This window comes from Cyprinus carpio, chromosome A6, assembly GCF_018340385.1.
Source record: "Cyprinus carpio isolate SPL01 chromosome A6, ASM1834038v1, whole genome shotgun sequence".
NCBI lineage: Eukaryota > Metazoa > Chordata > Actinopteri > Cypriniformes > Cyprinidae > Cyprinus > Cyprinus carpio.
Window position 1 is genome coordinate 31,941,276 of NC_056577.1, and position 18,458 is coordinate 31,959,733.

The 18,458-nt window shown below is 29.1% G+C and overlaps 1 protein-coding gene and 1 pseudogene across 1 annotated transcript in view; both read left to right on the plus strand.

The window, feature by feature from the left end:
• The first annotated feature begins 434 nt into the window (after nt 1–434).
• Nucleotides 435–12,876, plus strand: LOC109072582 (annotated as a pseudogene).
• A 2,783-nt stretch (nt 12,877–15,659) lies between these two features.
• The window catches only part of soat2 (sterol O-acyltransferase 2), a 13,470-nt gene continuing 10,671 nt past the window's right edge, over nt 15,660–18,458 (plus strand). The window contains 3 exon segments of the mRNA XM_042759056.1: nt 15,660–15,815; nt 17,839–17,964; nt 18,049–18,101. Coding sequence (XP_042614990.1) covers nt 17,871–17,964; nt 18,049–18,101 — 147 coding nt within the window. The 5' untranslated portion in view covers nt 15,660–15,815; nt 17,839–17,870.

The following is an 18,458-nucleotide window of genomic DNA, read 5'->3' on the forward strand; positions in this document are numbered from 1 at the left end:
TATCAAATATATTAGACAGCAGAACTGTTTCCAACACTCATAATAAATCAGAATATTAGAATGATTTCTAAATGATCATGTGATAGACTGGATGTTACATGTGACACTGAAGGCTGGAGTAATGATGCTGAAAATTCAGCTTTGCATCACAGGAATAAATTATTTTTTTAAAGTATACTCAAATAGAAAACTATTATTTTAAGTTGTAATAATATTTCACAATATTACTGTTTTTTCTGTATTTTTGATCAAATAAATGCAGGCTTGATGAGCAGAAGAGACTTCTATTAAAAACATTAAAAATAGTAATGTTTCCAAACTTTTGACCTGTACTGTATATATATTATATATATATATAATATAATATAAGTTGATAAGTTGACCAGCGGTGCTGATGCGAGAGTCAGCATACGCCCCGCCCCCTGTCAAATACCGGCCAATCAGAGCGCCGCGGTGCCCAGCGCGTGTCTCCATATCCCTGCTGCATCACGCTGCACTTTTGCAGCACTAGCACTCCCCACACAACCTCGAGAGAGCGGTTCACTGAAACTCTCTTTACTCTCTGTCACCCGCTCGGCTCTCGGATTTGCAAGATGTTTGATTCGCAGCAGATTGATCTGAGACGGAGCCTTCATCCTGATTGTTTCGTCTGTCAGTGAAAGCCATTCATCTGCAGAGGACTGTGCGAGTATTCACCGATCAGAAGAAAAGGACAGGATGGCTGGTGTCAGCGCAGAATGCAACATCAGGGTGTTGTGTCGCTTCAGACCTCTGAACCAGTCCGAAATCCTCCGAGGGGACAGATATATCCCCACATTTTACGCAGATGACACTGTGATCATCGGGGTAAGTTCATACCAGTGTTCCTCTTGATATTCTGTGTTTATCAGTGAAGTGACGCAGATGGGTCACAGTCCAAATCCATGTCCAAAGTTCAGTTTTCACACTCCTCCAGATGGTGGTATTAATTTTTAATGAAATACTGGCCAGTGCATGCTGATGATCTGATTTATTCAGATTTGTGTCGTGTGCACGTTTATGCACGCACACAAGTGCATTTATAAATATCTAAACAATATTTCATTTGAATGAAAACTTCATAAATGGTTCTGAAAGCAGTTATATATATATATATATATATATATATATATATATATATATATATATATATATATATATATATACATATATATATATATATATATATATATATATATATATATATATAAATATAAATATATATAACAACACCTTAAGCCTGAGAATTGAGGGTTCAGAACAGTACACACGTTACCAGAGGAGTAAAAGAGTGTCAATTACACACACACACACACACACACACACACTTAAGTGAGCATCATCTATCTGTGAAAGCAATGATGGAAAGACAGTCTGAGATAAAGTGTTTGTGCTGTGGTTATGACTCATGGTTTGTCAAAAAAAAAAAAAATCTCTCTGTGTGTGAGATGCACTAATGAGGATTGAGTTACTTGTATTAAATCAAGGTACAGAAGAGGAAAACTGATGCAAAATCAGTTGCTGCAAAGCTTGTTTGAGGATAATCTTGACAACATTTACACTATCTTTGTGATCCTGGCTTTAGCTTTGAGCTACATCTATAGATTAAAGGAATAGTTCCAGTTTTAAATGATCATTTTATGTAGATGTGTTAATTTTGATTTTATTTGAGATTTTGTTGATTTTTTTGTTTTTTTAAGGTTTTTAGATTTGTAGCAATGAATAAGTGTCTCAGCAATGGATGCTCTGCAGTGAATGGGTGCCGTCAGAATGAGAGTCCAAACAGCTGATAAAAACATCACAATAATCCACAAGTAATCCACAGCACTCCAGTCCATCAGTGAACATCTGGAGAAGACAAAAGATGAAACACATCCAGCATTAAGACGTTTTTAACGAGTCCATAATCCATAATAACACTTCCTCCAGTGAAAAAGTGTTATGGTCTGAATCATTATAGAAATCTGCACACGTTTACAAACCAATCTATACATTTTTATTAATTATAATAAAACTGTCATGCCAATAAAGAGCTCCAAGACTCTATTTATCATACAAAATTCTTAATAAAACTAACAGAATTTGAATGGTGAGACTTTGTTTTCTATTATCAGAATCAGAATGAGCTTTATTCGCCAAGTGTGTGCAAACACACAGGAATTTGTTGTGGGTTTTTTAGGAGCTCTTGGTACAAACATCATAAGTCTTGTCTGCTGGCGCATTGTCTGTGTCCTCTTTGCTCTGCGATGTTTTTCCCTCGTTATGAAAATGAACGTGTGTCCACCCTGCTCCCCCTGAAAAAGAACTAAAATTCTACCGAACCTTGATCTCCTGATGGCAGAAATATAACAGCATTTGCAGCTCTTATAACTGGCTCCCAGTGCTGCAACACAAATATATCAGCCTCTAAAGCTCAGATTAAAGATGTGTGTCAGGAAATAAATATATGTCTGAATGTGCCAGTCTCAGTGTGATAGATGGCACAGGTTTGCAGTTATTGATGATTGTGTGTGTGTGTGTGGGATAAATGGATCATCCCTATACTGCAGAAACTCTGTAACAAACTCTGTAACGTCTGAAAACATGAATATCAATAATTATTTCTATAACAGCATATAGCAGATGCTCAGAAATAATCACCCATCTTTTGAAATGTTGACATTATTAAACTGATTTGTGACCAAAGATGAATGTTTTAGAGTGAAACAAACCAACCAACATCACAAAATTCACTAAATCCACTGATCCAGCTCACAAAAATATGTTATAAGAAAGTTTTGCCAATGTTAACATTATTTCTGAATGTTCTCTGAACGTCCAAAACATCCAATTTTTAAAAATGTTTTAAAAAGGTTTGTTATGTGAATGTTGAGGGAACGTTCCATTTTATATTTTTGCAAACATTAACGTTACTTTTGAACGTTCTCTGAACATTCCTAAACAAGTAACATTTAAAAAACATTAAGATAAATGTCTAAGATGTTAAAAAAAATATTCCATGAACGTTGTATCAATGTATCTGTGCAAACATTTTTAAAAGACCAGATAATTTTGACTGAACTTTTTATTAACGTTACCAGAAAAACATTGAGAGAATCTTGCTAGAACGTTCTGAGAATGTTCCCTCCAAAATGATGTCACTTCCTGGAGGATCCTGTCATTCAAATAATTAGAATTAAAATATTAAATTTTAAACAAAGAATTAAACATCCACTCAAACCAAAGTAGTGAAATGATTTTAAATGAAGCCCTGCATTGTGTTCACTTCACGATACTGTGAAAAGAATCCTAACCAATACGATTTTAGTCTTTATTTTAATAATTGATCTAATATATTAAAAGATGAATGAAGGGAGCACTGACACGGCTGGTAAAACATGCAGGTTTACAATGAACCGTCTTCAAGGCCAGGGTTTTCATTAGTAAAGCATTAAGATAAATGATCACTGTGCACCGCTGAACTCTCAAGTGACATTTGTGTAGAAATGATTTTCGCTTTAACCGGCCTGATAGATTCACATCCTGACATGCATCAGAAGTCAGAGGAAGACGGCTGTCGGCTTTGATTATGTCCACAGCAGCATACAACCTGAAGGAGACACCGTGTCCGGCACGCTGCTTTGTTGTCTGGTCTGCGGTCAGGTGTGGATGTCAGGAACAGATCGATGCTTTTGTGTTTGTAGACGTGTGTGATGAATGTTGATGTCAGAGAGAGTTCTGGTTGGGCTTCACTGTCAAATGTCAAAATGTTCTGAACCTTTCAGCTCGATTTATTTCTACCTCAGTTTGAGTTTTTGTTGTAACCTAATGTAAGCATATTGATTTAGTCATGTTAAATAATATTTTTGAAAAGCTGTTAATTTAGATGTTGCCACATTGTTTATTTTTGGCATTTTAATTATAAGTTATTTGCATTTATTTTTTACAATGAAGTTAATAAAACTAAATTAAATAGTTACATTTTTTCCTTTGGAAAATGCTGATTAATTAAACCTGAAATGTAACAATATTTTAAGAGTCAAGAACCAAACAGATTCAATGTAAGAAGAAGAAGAAGAAAAAAAAATAATGTGAAAATTAATAAAGCCCATATGGCTGTATATATTCAACTATATTTTTAAATCTATTTCAGATATACAAAAATATATTTGTTAAAATGTGTTTCAAAATATATTTTCTACCAGTGTATTTTTGTATATTTTTAATTTGTTGAAAGTATTTTTAAAAATAAATATATTTTAAAATGTTAATTTAATAATATTTTATAATATTTTTATAATAATAATAATACTATTCTTTTCATATTTAAATTTAATAAAATTAAACATATTTTAGACCAAGAAAATACATTCACATGCCACCTTTTAAGAAAAACTTAATTTGTTTTCTATAACTTGATGGTGTGAACACACAACACATTTATATAAAAATTAGAAATTAGGAACATGCTTCACAATGTTCCAGAAACAATATTCTATAAGTTGAAAATGTATTGAGTGAAAATGCCCCTGAAATACAAAAACTAAATACATTTTAAATTTTAAAATACATTTCATTAAGTTTCATTGTTTGCAATATATATTATGAATATAATTTGTCTATAAAATATATATATATATAATTTGCCAAATGCAAAAAAAAAAAAAAAACTAATTATATTTCTGCAAGTCTAAAGCTGAAATCAGAGACCCTACTGAAGGAGAGTTTAGTGGCTTCTAGCTCAATATACTCCTAAAAGCTGTGCAACGCTGCAAACCAGATTGTTGCTCTGTGGCTCACGCTGAACTCAGCAGAAAACATGTTGAAAACTTCCTAAACAACCCAGAGTGTTGATATCATGAAATAGTTGTGTGAAATACTCTCCTATTGTTGAATTTCTGGCTTGAGGCAAGTTCTACACACAGTAAATCTGACTGAATTCAGATGATTCATACAGCTATGTTTAGAACTGCAGCCTGTGGTTTAGGTTCTATTCCTGGTAGACTGAAGGAATAGTTCACCCAAAATCTGCTGTAAATGTTCTCACACTCAGGTCAGATGTATGAGTTTGTTTCTTCATCAGGTTTGGAGAAAATGCTCATCAGTGGATGCTCTGCAGTGAATGGGTGCCGTCAGAATGAGAGTCCAAACAGCTGATAAAAACATCACAATAATCAACAAGTAATCCACAGCACTCCAGTCCATCAGTGAACATCTGGAGAAGACAAAAGATGAAACACATCCAGCATTAAGACGCTTTTAACTCAAATACACTCCAGTCCATATCCATAATAACACTTCCTCCAGTGAAAAAAAAGTGTTCTGGTGTGAATCAGGAGAGAAATCTGCACAGATCAAGCAGCGTTTAAACAGCTCTAAACAAATATGTGTCTGGATTTTGATGTGAGAGACAACAGGAGATGCACTTTTTCACTGGAGGAAGTGTTATTATGGATTACGGATAACGTTGCTATCATATTTTTTTCCTGGTAAAATTCTGGCAACCACAGCTATCAGTTTTTTACTGTAAATTTTACTGTTGATTATCTTATCACCGCATATTTAAGCCATAAACACTGTGTGCTCTTGTTTTAGACGCTCGTTATGATTTCTGCAAGCACAGACAGACATAAAGCAGTCTATTTTAAGACTCGTCGAGAGACTGCACTGCAGTGAACTTGCTGAGAGCTGAAAGAAAGCAAAGGTTAAGTGTTCTGTCATCACAAACGTCTGCGTCGGCTTCATATAACGTGTGTGTCGAGACTCTTCAGGTGTGCGTCTGCTCTTGAGACTTCAATGCTCTTCTGAGGATCAATTAAAGCTTGTGGAAGTGACAGAGAGGAGCTAATTACTGACTGAAGCGCTTAATGTGAAGCATGTGTATTCTAACTTATTAGAACTGTATGTGTTTGTGTCTTACAGGGGAAGCCGTTTGTTTTTGACAAAGTCTTTCCCTCGAATTGCACACAGGAGCAGGTGTACAACACGTGTACTAAACAGATTGTCAAAGGTGAGTGCGTAGATAGGGGCTGATTCTTCAAAAACATATAAATAAATGTCAAAAAACTGTATAGCACACATTATTTCTCATAAATAAAGATAATTGCATTCCATCTGAATATCAGGATTTGTGAGATTTAGTCGGTTGAAGCAGTTTTAATTTTGTGGAAAATTGTGAGCTGTGACATTATATTGTGTTTTGTTTGTGTCTATTTGTTATTGATTTGTGGACACATTAATGTTTTTAGATTTGTGAGGTAAATGGAGTTTTTATTTTGAAGTGAACTGATAAAATTAGGCCCTTGGAGTTATTGTTTTTAATTGTAATTCTTTTTAATCCTAATACTAAATGTAATATTAATTAATGGGGTTATTATTTAATATTTAATTTTTATTTAATTATTATTTAATAATTAAATATGAAATAATATAATTAAATAATAATGATGATGATGATGAATAATGAATTAATGGGGTTATTATTTAATCTTTAATTATTATTTAATTAATTATTATTATTATTATTTAAATAATTGGGTTATTATTTAATATTTCTATGAATTAGATTTCATTAAAACCTACAGATTTAGTAAAATCATTAAATTTGCATTCATACTGTTGCTATTGTCTTCAATTAAAATATAGTTGATTATTTAAATATTAATATGCCTGTCATAGAACAATTTTACCTTTCAGATAGATGTCTTTTACTGGGATTCTGCTTTGTCTGTCATCGATTATTCAATTATTCAACTAAAATTTAAAGATGTTTACATTTTAAAAACACAATTTTAAATAGAAGAGTTGTAGTATTAGTCTTTTATATTAAGGACACTTTTAAAAATATACAAATATTAATAATAATTATATCAGAAGTCGTTTATACATTCTGTGAAAGTTTATTCATGCAGGCGTCTTGCCCCTCTTTTAATAATTTACAAACAATTAAATAAAAAAAGTTTCTATTTATTTCCTCTAATAACACACTGATGATACTTTGTATCTTGCACATGCTACATTTGATTTAAAAATGTTACAATTCAAAAGTAAATCCACATTGTTGCTAAGGGCTGATGGTGATGTGATGAAACTTCTAGCACTGTTGATTTAGTTTAGATTCTCTCTCTCCAGATGTTCTCGATGGTTATAACGGCACCATCTTTGCGTACGGACAGACTTCATCTGGTAAAACCTACACTATGGAGGTAAAACAGCTCTCTACGCTGCTCTTTACTCATTATTAAAGAACAGTACACTCAGAAATGAAGAATACTCACCCTTGTGTTGCTCCAAAACCGTAAAACTTTCTTTATTCTGATGAACATAAAAGAAGAATATTCACATTAAAAACACTCTCTCTCTCTCTCTCTCTCTCTCTCTCTCTCTCTCTCTCAGGGAAAACTGCATGATCCTGACAAAAGAGGAATCATCCCGAGGATCGCTGAAGACATTTTCAAACACATTTACACCATGGACGAAAAACCTCGAGTTTCACATTAAGGTACTGACAAATCAAGTCGTTCATTTTAACACATCTTTTTGTGTTTTAGTGAAGAAATGAAATGCTGTCAGATAATTCCACATCGTCAGCTGTTCTCGTTTCTCTCTCAAGGTTTCCTATTTTGAAATCTACATGGATAAAATCCGTGACCTACTCGACGGTGAGTCGACTCAATACAAGCCTGTGTGTAATGCACAGACTCCAGAGAATCATTTTAAAGCTTTTTTCTCAATGGTTTTTGCTATTTTTAAAATGCATTAATATTATTTATTTTTGTCTGTATCATTTATTTAAATAGGATATAAAAAGAGCATGTAATGGACTACCGTTTAATTTAATTGCATTTTTATTTTCACTATCATTGAAAAATTTGGGGTCAGTAAGAATAATAAAAAAAAAAGAATACTTTTATCCATCAAGGCTGCATTAAAGTGATCAAAAGTGACTAAAGACATTTATAATGTTACAGAAGATTTTAATTTCAAATAAATGCTGTTCTTTTGAACTTTCTACTCATTTGTGAATCCTGAAAAATTAAATATTTCCACAAAAATATTGTGCAGCACAGCTGTGTTCAACTTTGTTTATAATAGGGTATTTTTATTGAGATTTATCACCGTTTCCAAAAATATGTTTTGAAGATCATGTGACACTGAAGACTGGAGTAATGATGCTGAAAATACAGCTGCGCATCACAGAAATAAATTACAGTTTAACAGATATTCACATTTAAAACAGCTGTTTTACATTGTAATAATATTTCAAAATTTTCCCTGTATTTAAAAAAAAATAAATGCAGCCTTTTGCTTCTTTTTTAAAAAAAAAAAACATTTCCAATCCCCAAACTTTTGAAAATTAGTGTATTAAAATAATCCCTGGTGAAAAAACAGCTGGTTTAGGATCTACCAAGACCGGTCTGTCTAACAAGATATGAGAAGAGGAGACCTCAGGCTGGTTTATTTTCAGCATTTGAGCATTAAATAAGTGTGTTTGTGTTCACATCTGTTTATGTGCTTCATTCTGATTGGACGGATGACGGCGCTGCTCATCTGTCTTTCTTATCTGCCCAGACTCATATGAAGTTTCTCTCTAGTGTGTGTGTGTGTGTGTGTGTGTGTGTGTGTGTGTGTGTTAGTCTGAATATATTCGGCGTCTGTCTTAAAGGGTCGTTACATCATTGAAGTGTCATAAACTCTGAGGCCTGTCCGTGCATTACATGTGCATGTGCTCATTAAAGGAATAATTCTGCCAAAAATGAAGATTCTGTCATCATTTACTTGCCCTCATGTCACTCCAAACCTGCTTTGTGTGGAGCACAAAATAAAATGTTTATAAGAAAATTCATGCTAAGATGAAAGAAGCAGGGTTTTTACAGTCAACTAAAAAAATAAAACCATAAAAAAATCAATAGTTGGAATAAATAAGATGAAATAAATGATAAAAAACTTAAAAGTATTAAAATGACTAAAAAAAAAAAAATAAAATTGAAAAAAAAAAAACTTGCAATAAAATAAATACCTGAAATAAAATATAACATAAAATATTAAATATATAAATATATAAAAACATTTTATATAAAATATTTATTTTTAGTTTCCATGGCAACACTTCTCATTTTAATTTAGGTTAATTTGATGTATTAAAAAAACGATAGACATATAAAACAATAATAAAAATGACTTTAACTTTAAACTTTAAAATAAAATTTAAATAAAAACAAAATTTAAAAAATAATTCAAACTATTAATAAAAACTATAATAGTATCTAAACACTAAATAACAGAAGCCTGTTTCCACCATGGAATAAAAAATAAAATAAAATAAAAAGGTTAACTCAACATTTAAGCCTTTTTTTCTCGCAGTTCTCAGAATTGTAAGATACATTCTGATGAAAAAAAGTAGCAAATACCTGCAAAAAATAAAAATACAAATATTACGTGTTCATCTCTCGCTCAGCTGGTTCGTGATAATGCAGATCTGCGCTGTGAGCTTCCGAAGCTGGAGAAGCGTCTTGGCTCTACGGCGGAGCGGGTTCGAGCGCTGGAGGAAGCGCTGAGAGAAGCCAAAGAAGGAGCCACGAAGGACCGCCGGCGCTACCTGCAGGAGGTCGAGCACATCAAAGACGCCATGAGGGTCAGAAACGTTTTCAGACGGCCTCACGCTGCGCTCATCGGTCAGTGCAGCTCCCATGATACTCTGCTCTGATGGCCTGGGTTAAATAAATATCTCAGGCATCAGCTCTAGTAGCTTTTATTTTAGTCTCTGTGTTATCTGAAAATAGATCTCATCGATGACAATTATTTATATACACTATAAAATATTGGTGCTTCCTCATACCTTGAAATAAGATGCAGTATTTTAAATATTAAGATTTTAAAATAAAAAAAAATATTTCTTAAATTACTAACCAATATTAACCATTATTATTATTATTAAATATGTTTGTATTATTAATTGTAATACATTAAATATACTGAAATATTTTATTTTATGTATTAAATATTATTAAAATTGTAATTTCAGAATTGATTACATTTCTAAAAAGATTATTAAATATATTTCATTGCACATCAAATATATTAAATTAATATTTTTATTACTAAAAGCATTATTTTTTAAATCTAAAAGCATTATTAAATATACTAAGTAATTAATTAAATATATTAATAACATATTATAAATAGGAAATTATGAATATAATTATGAAATTAGTAAATTTTATAATTTTATAAATTATTTATTAAAATACTAAAAATATTAAACATGGGTTAGGGTACATTAAATATATTATACATAGTAAATATATTTTCTAATTAATGTATAATATCATATTATATCATAATATTATTATTATTATGTGATTGAATTGAATTTTTTTTTTTTTATTTTAATATTAATATTGATTAAGAAATGCATTAAATATGTTTCATAATTATAATATAATAAATCTAATTATAATTTTATAATTGTATAAATAATGTAGAAATAAATAATTACTAAAAGCATTATTAAATATAATAAATAATGCATTAAATTTATGAATAGCATGTTATAAATAAGAACTTATGAATATAATTATAATATTAGTACATTTTATAATTTTATAAATCATTTATTAAATTACTAATAATATTAAACATGGTACATTAAATACATTATACACATTAAATATATTTTCTAATAAATGTATAATATCATATTATATCATAAAATGCTATAACTGTGTAAATAATTTATGAATTTACTAAAAATATTAAACATGATTAAGAAATGCATTAAATATATTTCATAACATATTTATAATATTATAAATAAGTGTTATATTGTAATTTTAATCATATTATTAAATGTTAAAATTATATATAATTAATAACATTAAATTTTTTAATTAAATGTTATATTTCAAATGTAATAATAATATTGTTCAATTAAACAATGCTACTTTTTGTCCTCAGCCAAACCGATTCGTCCAGGACATAACCCCGCCTCCTTATCAGCCAATCACATGTTCACGCGCAGCAGGGATCAGCCAATCACGTTCAGCAATGAGATGTTCACCAGCGCCACTGAAAAACCCCAGTCCAGTTTCACCAGCGAGTGAGTATGAATGCATTTATATTCATACATATTCATTCTTATTTTACCAGGAAGTGCCACAGATGTGAATGAAAACACTGTAAAGCACTGTTTACTGTAATTAATAAGTTCATACTCTAATGATGTCTTCTGATGTAGTGTGTGTCAGCACAAACACAAGCTTCACGAGCAGCGCGCCGCCAGCTAAACACACACACAGGTAAACAACGATAACAGGATTTAATAATATAAAAAAAAAACATGGTATTACTACGAGTGTTTCAAATGCTATATCTAATTATTATTGTTAAATCAAGTCACATATGCTTGAGAAGTTGATTTAAAAGGATTTAAGCCTGTTTCCGCAACAGAATAAAAAAAATAAAAAGGCAATTGCAACTTTTTATCTCACAATTCTGACATTTTTCTCATAGTTGTGAGGGAAAAGTCAGAGCTGCGAGATATAAACTCGCAAGTGTGAGAAAAACTGTGAGAATTAACAGTCACAATCACCTTTTTTAATTTTCATTTTGTGGCAGAAACAAAAAAACAGAAGTGCAAGATGTAATTCAGAGAAAAAAGGTGTAAGATAAAAAGTCATAATTACTTTTTTAATTTGTTTTATTCTGTTTTATTTATACTTAAGATATTAAGTCTTGTTTTTTGGAAAAAAATTATGTTATAATAATAATATGTTTATAATATGTTTTCATACCTATATTTATGTATATTTTCATCTGTGTTGTATTCTTTAATAATTGCACTGTCCATGGAGCGGTTGTTTTAACTCACATTCCACTGGCGGTTATATAGCTCTATTGCTCTATATAATTGTGTATGTGACAAATAAAAAATCTTGAATCTTGAATCTTGTTTATGCTGAAAACAAGAATAAATATCTGCTGATGTCAGGGTTTTCTCTTTGAATTAGTTTTATTATTATTATAATTTTTTTTGGTTAAAAATGTTGCTGCTACTGTTATTGTTTTAACTACAAAAAGTAATTTTTTTTTCGTATTTTTTCTATAAAAATATCAAATTATTATTCAAGTTTTCTCTTTTACATTTTACTTGAGAAGTAAAATGATGAATAAAATGTATGAATAAAAATGTAATATATAATTGAATGAATAAAAATTGCAATCTTAAAATTCTGACTTTTAAAGTTTATATCAGAATGTATATTTTTTATTGCATATATATATATATATATATATATATCATATATATAGGATATATCTATGTTTTTTTTTTTTTTTTCTAATTAAGTTTATTTTTCGTACTCTGTTTGCAAATATTTGTCATTGTTTTAAGCATAAACACTTTTTTTTTTAAACATTTTTTTTTTGGAAGTTTTGATTAATATTTTTTTTTTTGTTCTATGTTTGATAATTGATTTCTTCTGGAAAACGGTGATTTCTTTTTGAGAAAGGAAGTGAAGTATGTAAGAAAGAAGGTGGAGTATGTTTGTTTTGGAGTGTGATTATTTGTTTTGCAGTGTGATGATGAGTTTTCTTCTGTTTCTCTGCAGACGATCTGTTCTTCTGAATATTTGCATGTTGCCTGCAGATCCAGTGAAGAACATGAAGCCGTCTGCTCCGTCGTATAACCTCAGACTCTGAATAAGCTTCCACTGCAGAAGACAAACACCGTTCCTGCCAGAACATTTCAGGAACATCTTCATTTAACTTCTTCTTTGCAAGGGTTTTCTGTCTTTTAGATTTTAGGGCAAAAAATGTGGGTTTTCAATGACTTAAACCATTTTTCACAAGCCTTCATACCAATTAGTTCATATAGTACAATATCACTCTTTTTTAATGTAGGAAATGTGTGTTTTTTTTGAATTAATTAATTTTTTTTTAGCATTCATTCATATTAAATAATTAAATTAAATTAAATTAAATTAAATTAAATTAAATTAAATTAAATTTAATTTAATTTAATTTAATTTAATTTAATTTAATTTAATTTAATTTAAAGATGTAAAAATGTAATTTAATAATTTAATTTAATTTTAAACAATTTAATTTATTTTATTTTAATTATTTATGTTTTATTGAATTTTTAATTATTATTAATTTAGATTTAATTATTATAAATTTTATTATGTATAAATGTATTTTAACATTTAATTTAGTTTAAAATTAAAGTAAATTAAAGCATTAAAATTTAATTATTAATTAAAATTTTTAGTATTTTTTCTGTAAAAATATCTAATTATTATTCAATCAAGTTACATTTACTTGAGAAGTAAAATGACAAATAAAATGTATGAATAAAAATGTATTTAATTTAATTTAATAATTTAATAATTTAATTTTTTTTTTTTTTTTTTTTTGATTTTTATTGTTTTATTAATTTTTAAATTTGAATTTATTATTATTTAATTTTTAATCAATAAATTATTACACATTAAATTATACATTTAATTTAATTAAAAATTAAAGTAAATTAAAGCATTAAAATTTAATTATTAATTTGAATTTAGAATTAAATAACTTAAATTAATAATTCAGTTGAATTTGAATAATCCTATACAATGCTAATAAATGTGGAGAAATTAAATGATTAAATTAATTTGATTTAGAATTCAGTTAAATAATTTAACTTGATAAATCAATTTAATTGGAATAATCCTATACAATGCATTGATAAATATGGCCATGCAAATGACTATTCTAATGAAAAACAAACATCTAAAAATCATAAAATATCAGTTCTTTACACAGCATCAGCAATAATTCACGCAGACTCATATCTCGGATAAATATGAGAACGACCGGATGATGGTGTTAGTCATTGTCGACATTAATGTGATGTTATGATGAAATTCTGTAGCTATTTTTATGTAGCTGTAAGTATTTTTATACTCATATTTAAATGACAGAATAGCTTTTGTTGGCAGTGTGTTTGGTATGCACAGATTTGTACTGGTTATTTATGTTATTAAGGATTTTATGCATCAGAAATGCAGTTTAGAAATGATTAACTTTGCAGTTTATAAACTCAGATGTGGGAGAAACAAGAACAGATACAAACACGTGATCAGAAACTCACATCGGTCAGTGTGACCTCTGATCACATGACCTAGGGTCCGGCTGCTATGAGATTGACCTTTGACCTCTCTGCACATCCTGATCTGCCAGTCAGGATGAAACGGAGTCAGGAGTCAAAGAAAGAAAGAAAGAATGAAAACACACACACACACACACACACACGTATATATATGTGTTTCATGCTGCTGATGATGAATATGATGATGGACTCGAGGACGTGTGTTAGAAAATACGTTTCAATAAAGAGAATCCAGTCTATGAATACCTGTGTTTTTTGATTATTGATATAGGTGAATAAAAGTAGACATGATACTAAATTAATAATTTAGTTTAAGAATTCAACAGTGCATTTATACAATGCATTGATGAACAGATCCATGCAAATTAGCTGAAATTCTAATGAAAACAAATGCTAAAATCATCATAAAATATAAATTCTTATTATATATCTGTTGCAGATCTTCCCATTAAAACATTTAAAATTAAATTAAATTAAATTAAACTAAATTAATATAATTTAATAATGCATCTATACAATGCATTGATTAGATTAAATTAAATTTACTTTAATAAGGCATCAATGAATAGATCCATGCAAATTAGATGAAATTCTAATGAAAACAAATGCTAAAATCATCATAAAATATAAATTCTTATTATATATATGTTGCACATGTTCCCATTAAAACTTTTAAATTAAATCAAAATAAATTAAATTAATAATTTAATATAATTTAAAAATGCATATATACAATGCATTGATTAGATTAAATTCAATTTACTTTAATAAGGCATCGATGAATAGATCCATGCAAATTAGCTGAAATTCTAATGAAAACAAATGCTAAAATAATCATAAAATATAAATTTTTATTATATATCAGTTGCAGAACTTCACATTAAAACTTTTAAATTAAATTAAATTAAATTAAATTAAATTAAATTAAATTAAATTAAATTAAATTAAATTAAATTAAATTAAATTAATTTATACGATGCATTGATTAGATTAAATTCAATTTACTTTGATGAATGGTTTCATGCAAATAAGCTGATATTCTACTGAAAACAAATGCTAAAATCATCATAGAATACCAATTCTAACTATAAAATTTTGTGCAGAACTTGCCATTAAACTTTTAAATTAAATTAAATTAAATTAAATAATAAATTAAATGAATTTATTAGTATAATCGATGTATTGATTACATTAAATTACAAATTTAAAAAGTCCACGGTTCTCCAAAAATATGTAAAAAATGTGAACGTCATTTATTGGATCAAGTGTCCATATCTGAACCTGTGTCTCATTCAAATAAGAGTAATAAACAAATAAAAATAATAATGATATAATCTGAGAGATAAAGGTGGTTCATTTAGGTAAGGGTAATTTGTGTAAAGGGTTCAATGTGTGAAGTATTCAATTTGTGCGTATGAATGTTTAGGATGTTTAGTTTTGAGAATGTGTGTGTTTGTGTATGGATTAATTCACATATTCATGCGTACACATATGAGGAGTGATGGTTACTGCTGAGTTGAGATGAGTGAGGGGTCAGCAGGGCAGACTCTGTGTCTAAACAGATCGATAGTGCTGTGGAGCTGAACGCTGACACATGAAGGAGCAAAGCTCACATATAAACACTCGTACAGTCAGCGCTGACAGAAACACGGACGCGCAGCTGACGGTGAGTAGCTTCATCAGCATTCTGTATGTTCTGGATAAATAAGATTCATATTCAGTGATTAATAGGATATGAATACAGATTTAAGGCATGTTATAGGGGACTTTCTTAATTTTAATGCATATTAATAAAGGTAATTTTATTTTATTTTATTTTATTTTATTTTATTTTATTTTATTTTATTTTATTTTATTTTATTTTATTTTTTTTATTTTATTTTATTTTAATAAATAAGGAAAACATTTTGCTTGCATGTTGATATTTTCATGATAACCACATTTACCTCCCACAATATTATAAATAATAATTAATATATATTTTTAATTTGTAGTGTTTATAGATAATAGTGCTATTTATAGCACTGCCATTAATTTGTGAGGATTTAAATAAAATTTGTATTAAAGTCGTTTTTGCTTGAAAAATAAAACTGTATTGCAGTAAGTGAGAGCAATAAGAATAAAACGTTAATAAGAATAAGTGATTCATCATTGAGAATAATAATAAAAACAATTAAAAAGTAATAAACATTTATAGTAAAGCATTTTCTTTATGCAAAAAAATTAACATTTGACATTTAAGTCATCAATTTCTTTCTTGCTGATTTTTGGGTGAAATATGAGCCAGATGTGTTTTATGAGATTTATTCATAAATGCCTTCTTACAAATGCTTTAATGTAACAGATTTTTAAGATGATTTCTTAACTTCATCAAATCAGTTAATCAAGTCAGAGATTCCTTGACATTTAACTGATTTCTTCATGAATTCATCAGATGTGAACTCTGTCCGTCAGTGCGACTAACCCAGCTCTTATCAGCATTTACTGCTAATATTCATTATATTTAACTCTGATTATTCATGGCACTGCTTTATCTTTGAAGTGAATTTTTTTTTTATTGGAGTGAATTTATTATGTGATTAGCTGAGTTACATGACGGTTTACATGAGGTAAACGCGGTAGGCACACGGTAAACACACACTGTGGGTTGGGAGTTTGTGGCCTCATTTAATCATTTCAACGGTTCACATTCAGTTGGGTAACCTAGTTTAGTTTCTCACACAGGTAACTTTAGGTCAACTCATTACAGCAGGGGTCAAAAGGTCAAGATGCATGTCTGTGTAACACTATGCAACACTAACAAATGTGTTAATTTTATAAATGCATACAATTTATGACCCTTTTCACATTTCCAGGGTTATCAAAAGTGGAGGTCGCCATAGTTACGAAAACTTTTATGAACAGAAACTATAACAAATATATATATTTTTTTGCATTCTCATTTGCTCCGAAAGAAAAAGACAAAATCTAGTTTCTGTGACCTTCTAGAAGAAATATCAAGAGATTGGAAACGCTCAAAAAGCAGCGTTAACTAGTTTACTGAAAATTGTTTAGCATGAGTATTAATGCAAAAGTAATATTGTGTTATAATTTTGTGTTATATTTTTAATTTAGTTTTTAGTCAGTGAAAAAGGTCCAATATCAAATTAAATGTATATGTAATATATGCAAATGTATATACTACATCATAAATGTATATATATATATATATATATTAAATATCAAATTAAATCAAATAAATTACAACAATGCATTTGTGTGTGTGTTTAATTATCAAATAACTAATGTATGAAATATATGTAAATATAAACACACGTAATTACTCATTTATGTTTGTGTGTATATTTATATAAACACACACACACACACACACACACAAACATAAAAAGCATTTAATGCATAGCATTTAAATATATGAATATTTAATTATTAATTTAAAAATTAATATATAGCATTTACATCTTATTTAAATAATTGTTTTTACAATTAAATCAGATTTATTATATATATAATTTCTCAAATGTGTTCAGTTCTGTTGGGGTTGACGTCAACAACTTTTCAAGTTTCACAAATAGCATTTAATTCTCTAGCTTCAGTATTCTGGTGCTTTATTTATATGTTCTGTTCCTGGTAAGGATCCATCATCATAAAAAAATGTTATGTGTGTGTGTTTCTTTGACATTTCACAGGACTTTGATCGACTAACACAGACAGAGGAATCATGTCGACTCATGACACGAGTCACACGGCGGTGCGTCGCAGCAGAGGACGGACAGAAAGCCAGCGTCCCGCAGAGAACGGCTCCGTCAGACAGCGTGAGTCTGACCCGATCCTGTCCTGATTATCCTGACTCATCAGTGTACATGACTGCTCTACTCAGTGTTTCTGTCTGTCTGCAGATGATAATCACACAAATATGAGCAATACAACACTTGGAAAGGAAGACATGGAGGTGAGACACTTTCAGAAATAATGATATACTGTAGTATTTTAATTATGTCATGTTTGTATTTGCTATACTGCCTTTAATTTTGGAAGATTTAAATAAAATAAGTCATTTCACAGATTTGTAAATTTTTTTAAATAATTTAATAATTAAACTTAAACGAATTTAATAATTTTAATTTTGTATTTAGATCAGCTTAAATTAATTTAGTAAAATTAATACTTTTTTCATTTAAAATCAGGTTATAACAAGTTAATAAATTACAAATATTTTAGTGATTTAAAAAAAAATTCTAATCAGCTTAAATTAATTAAATAATTAAATAAAATTTATTTACACATTTTTCATTTAAATCAGCTTAAT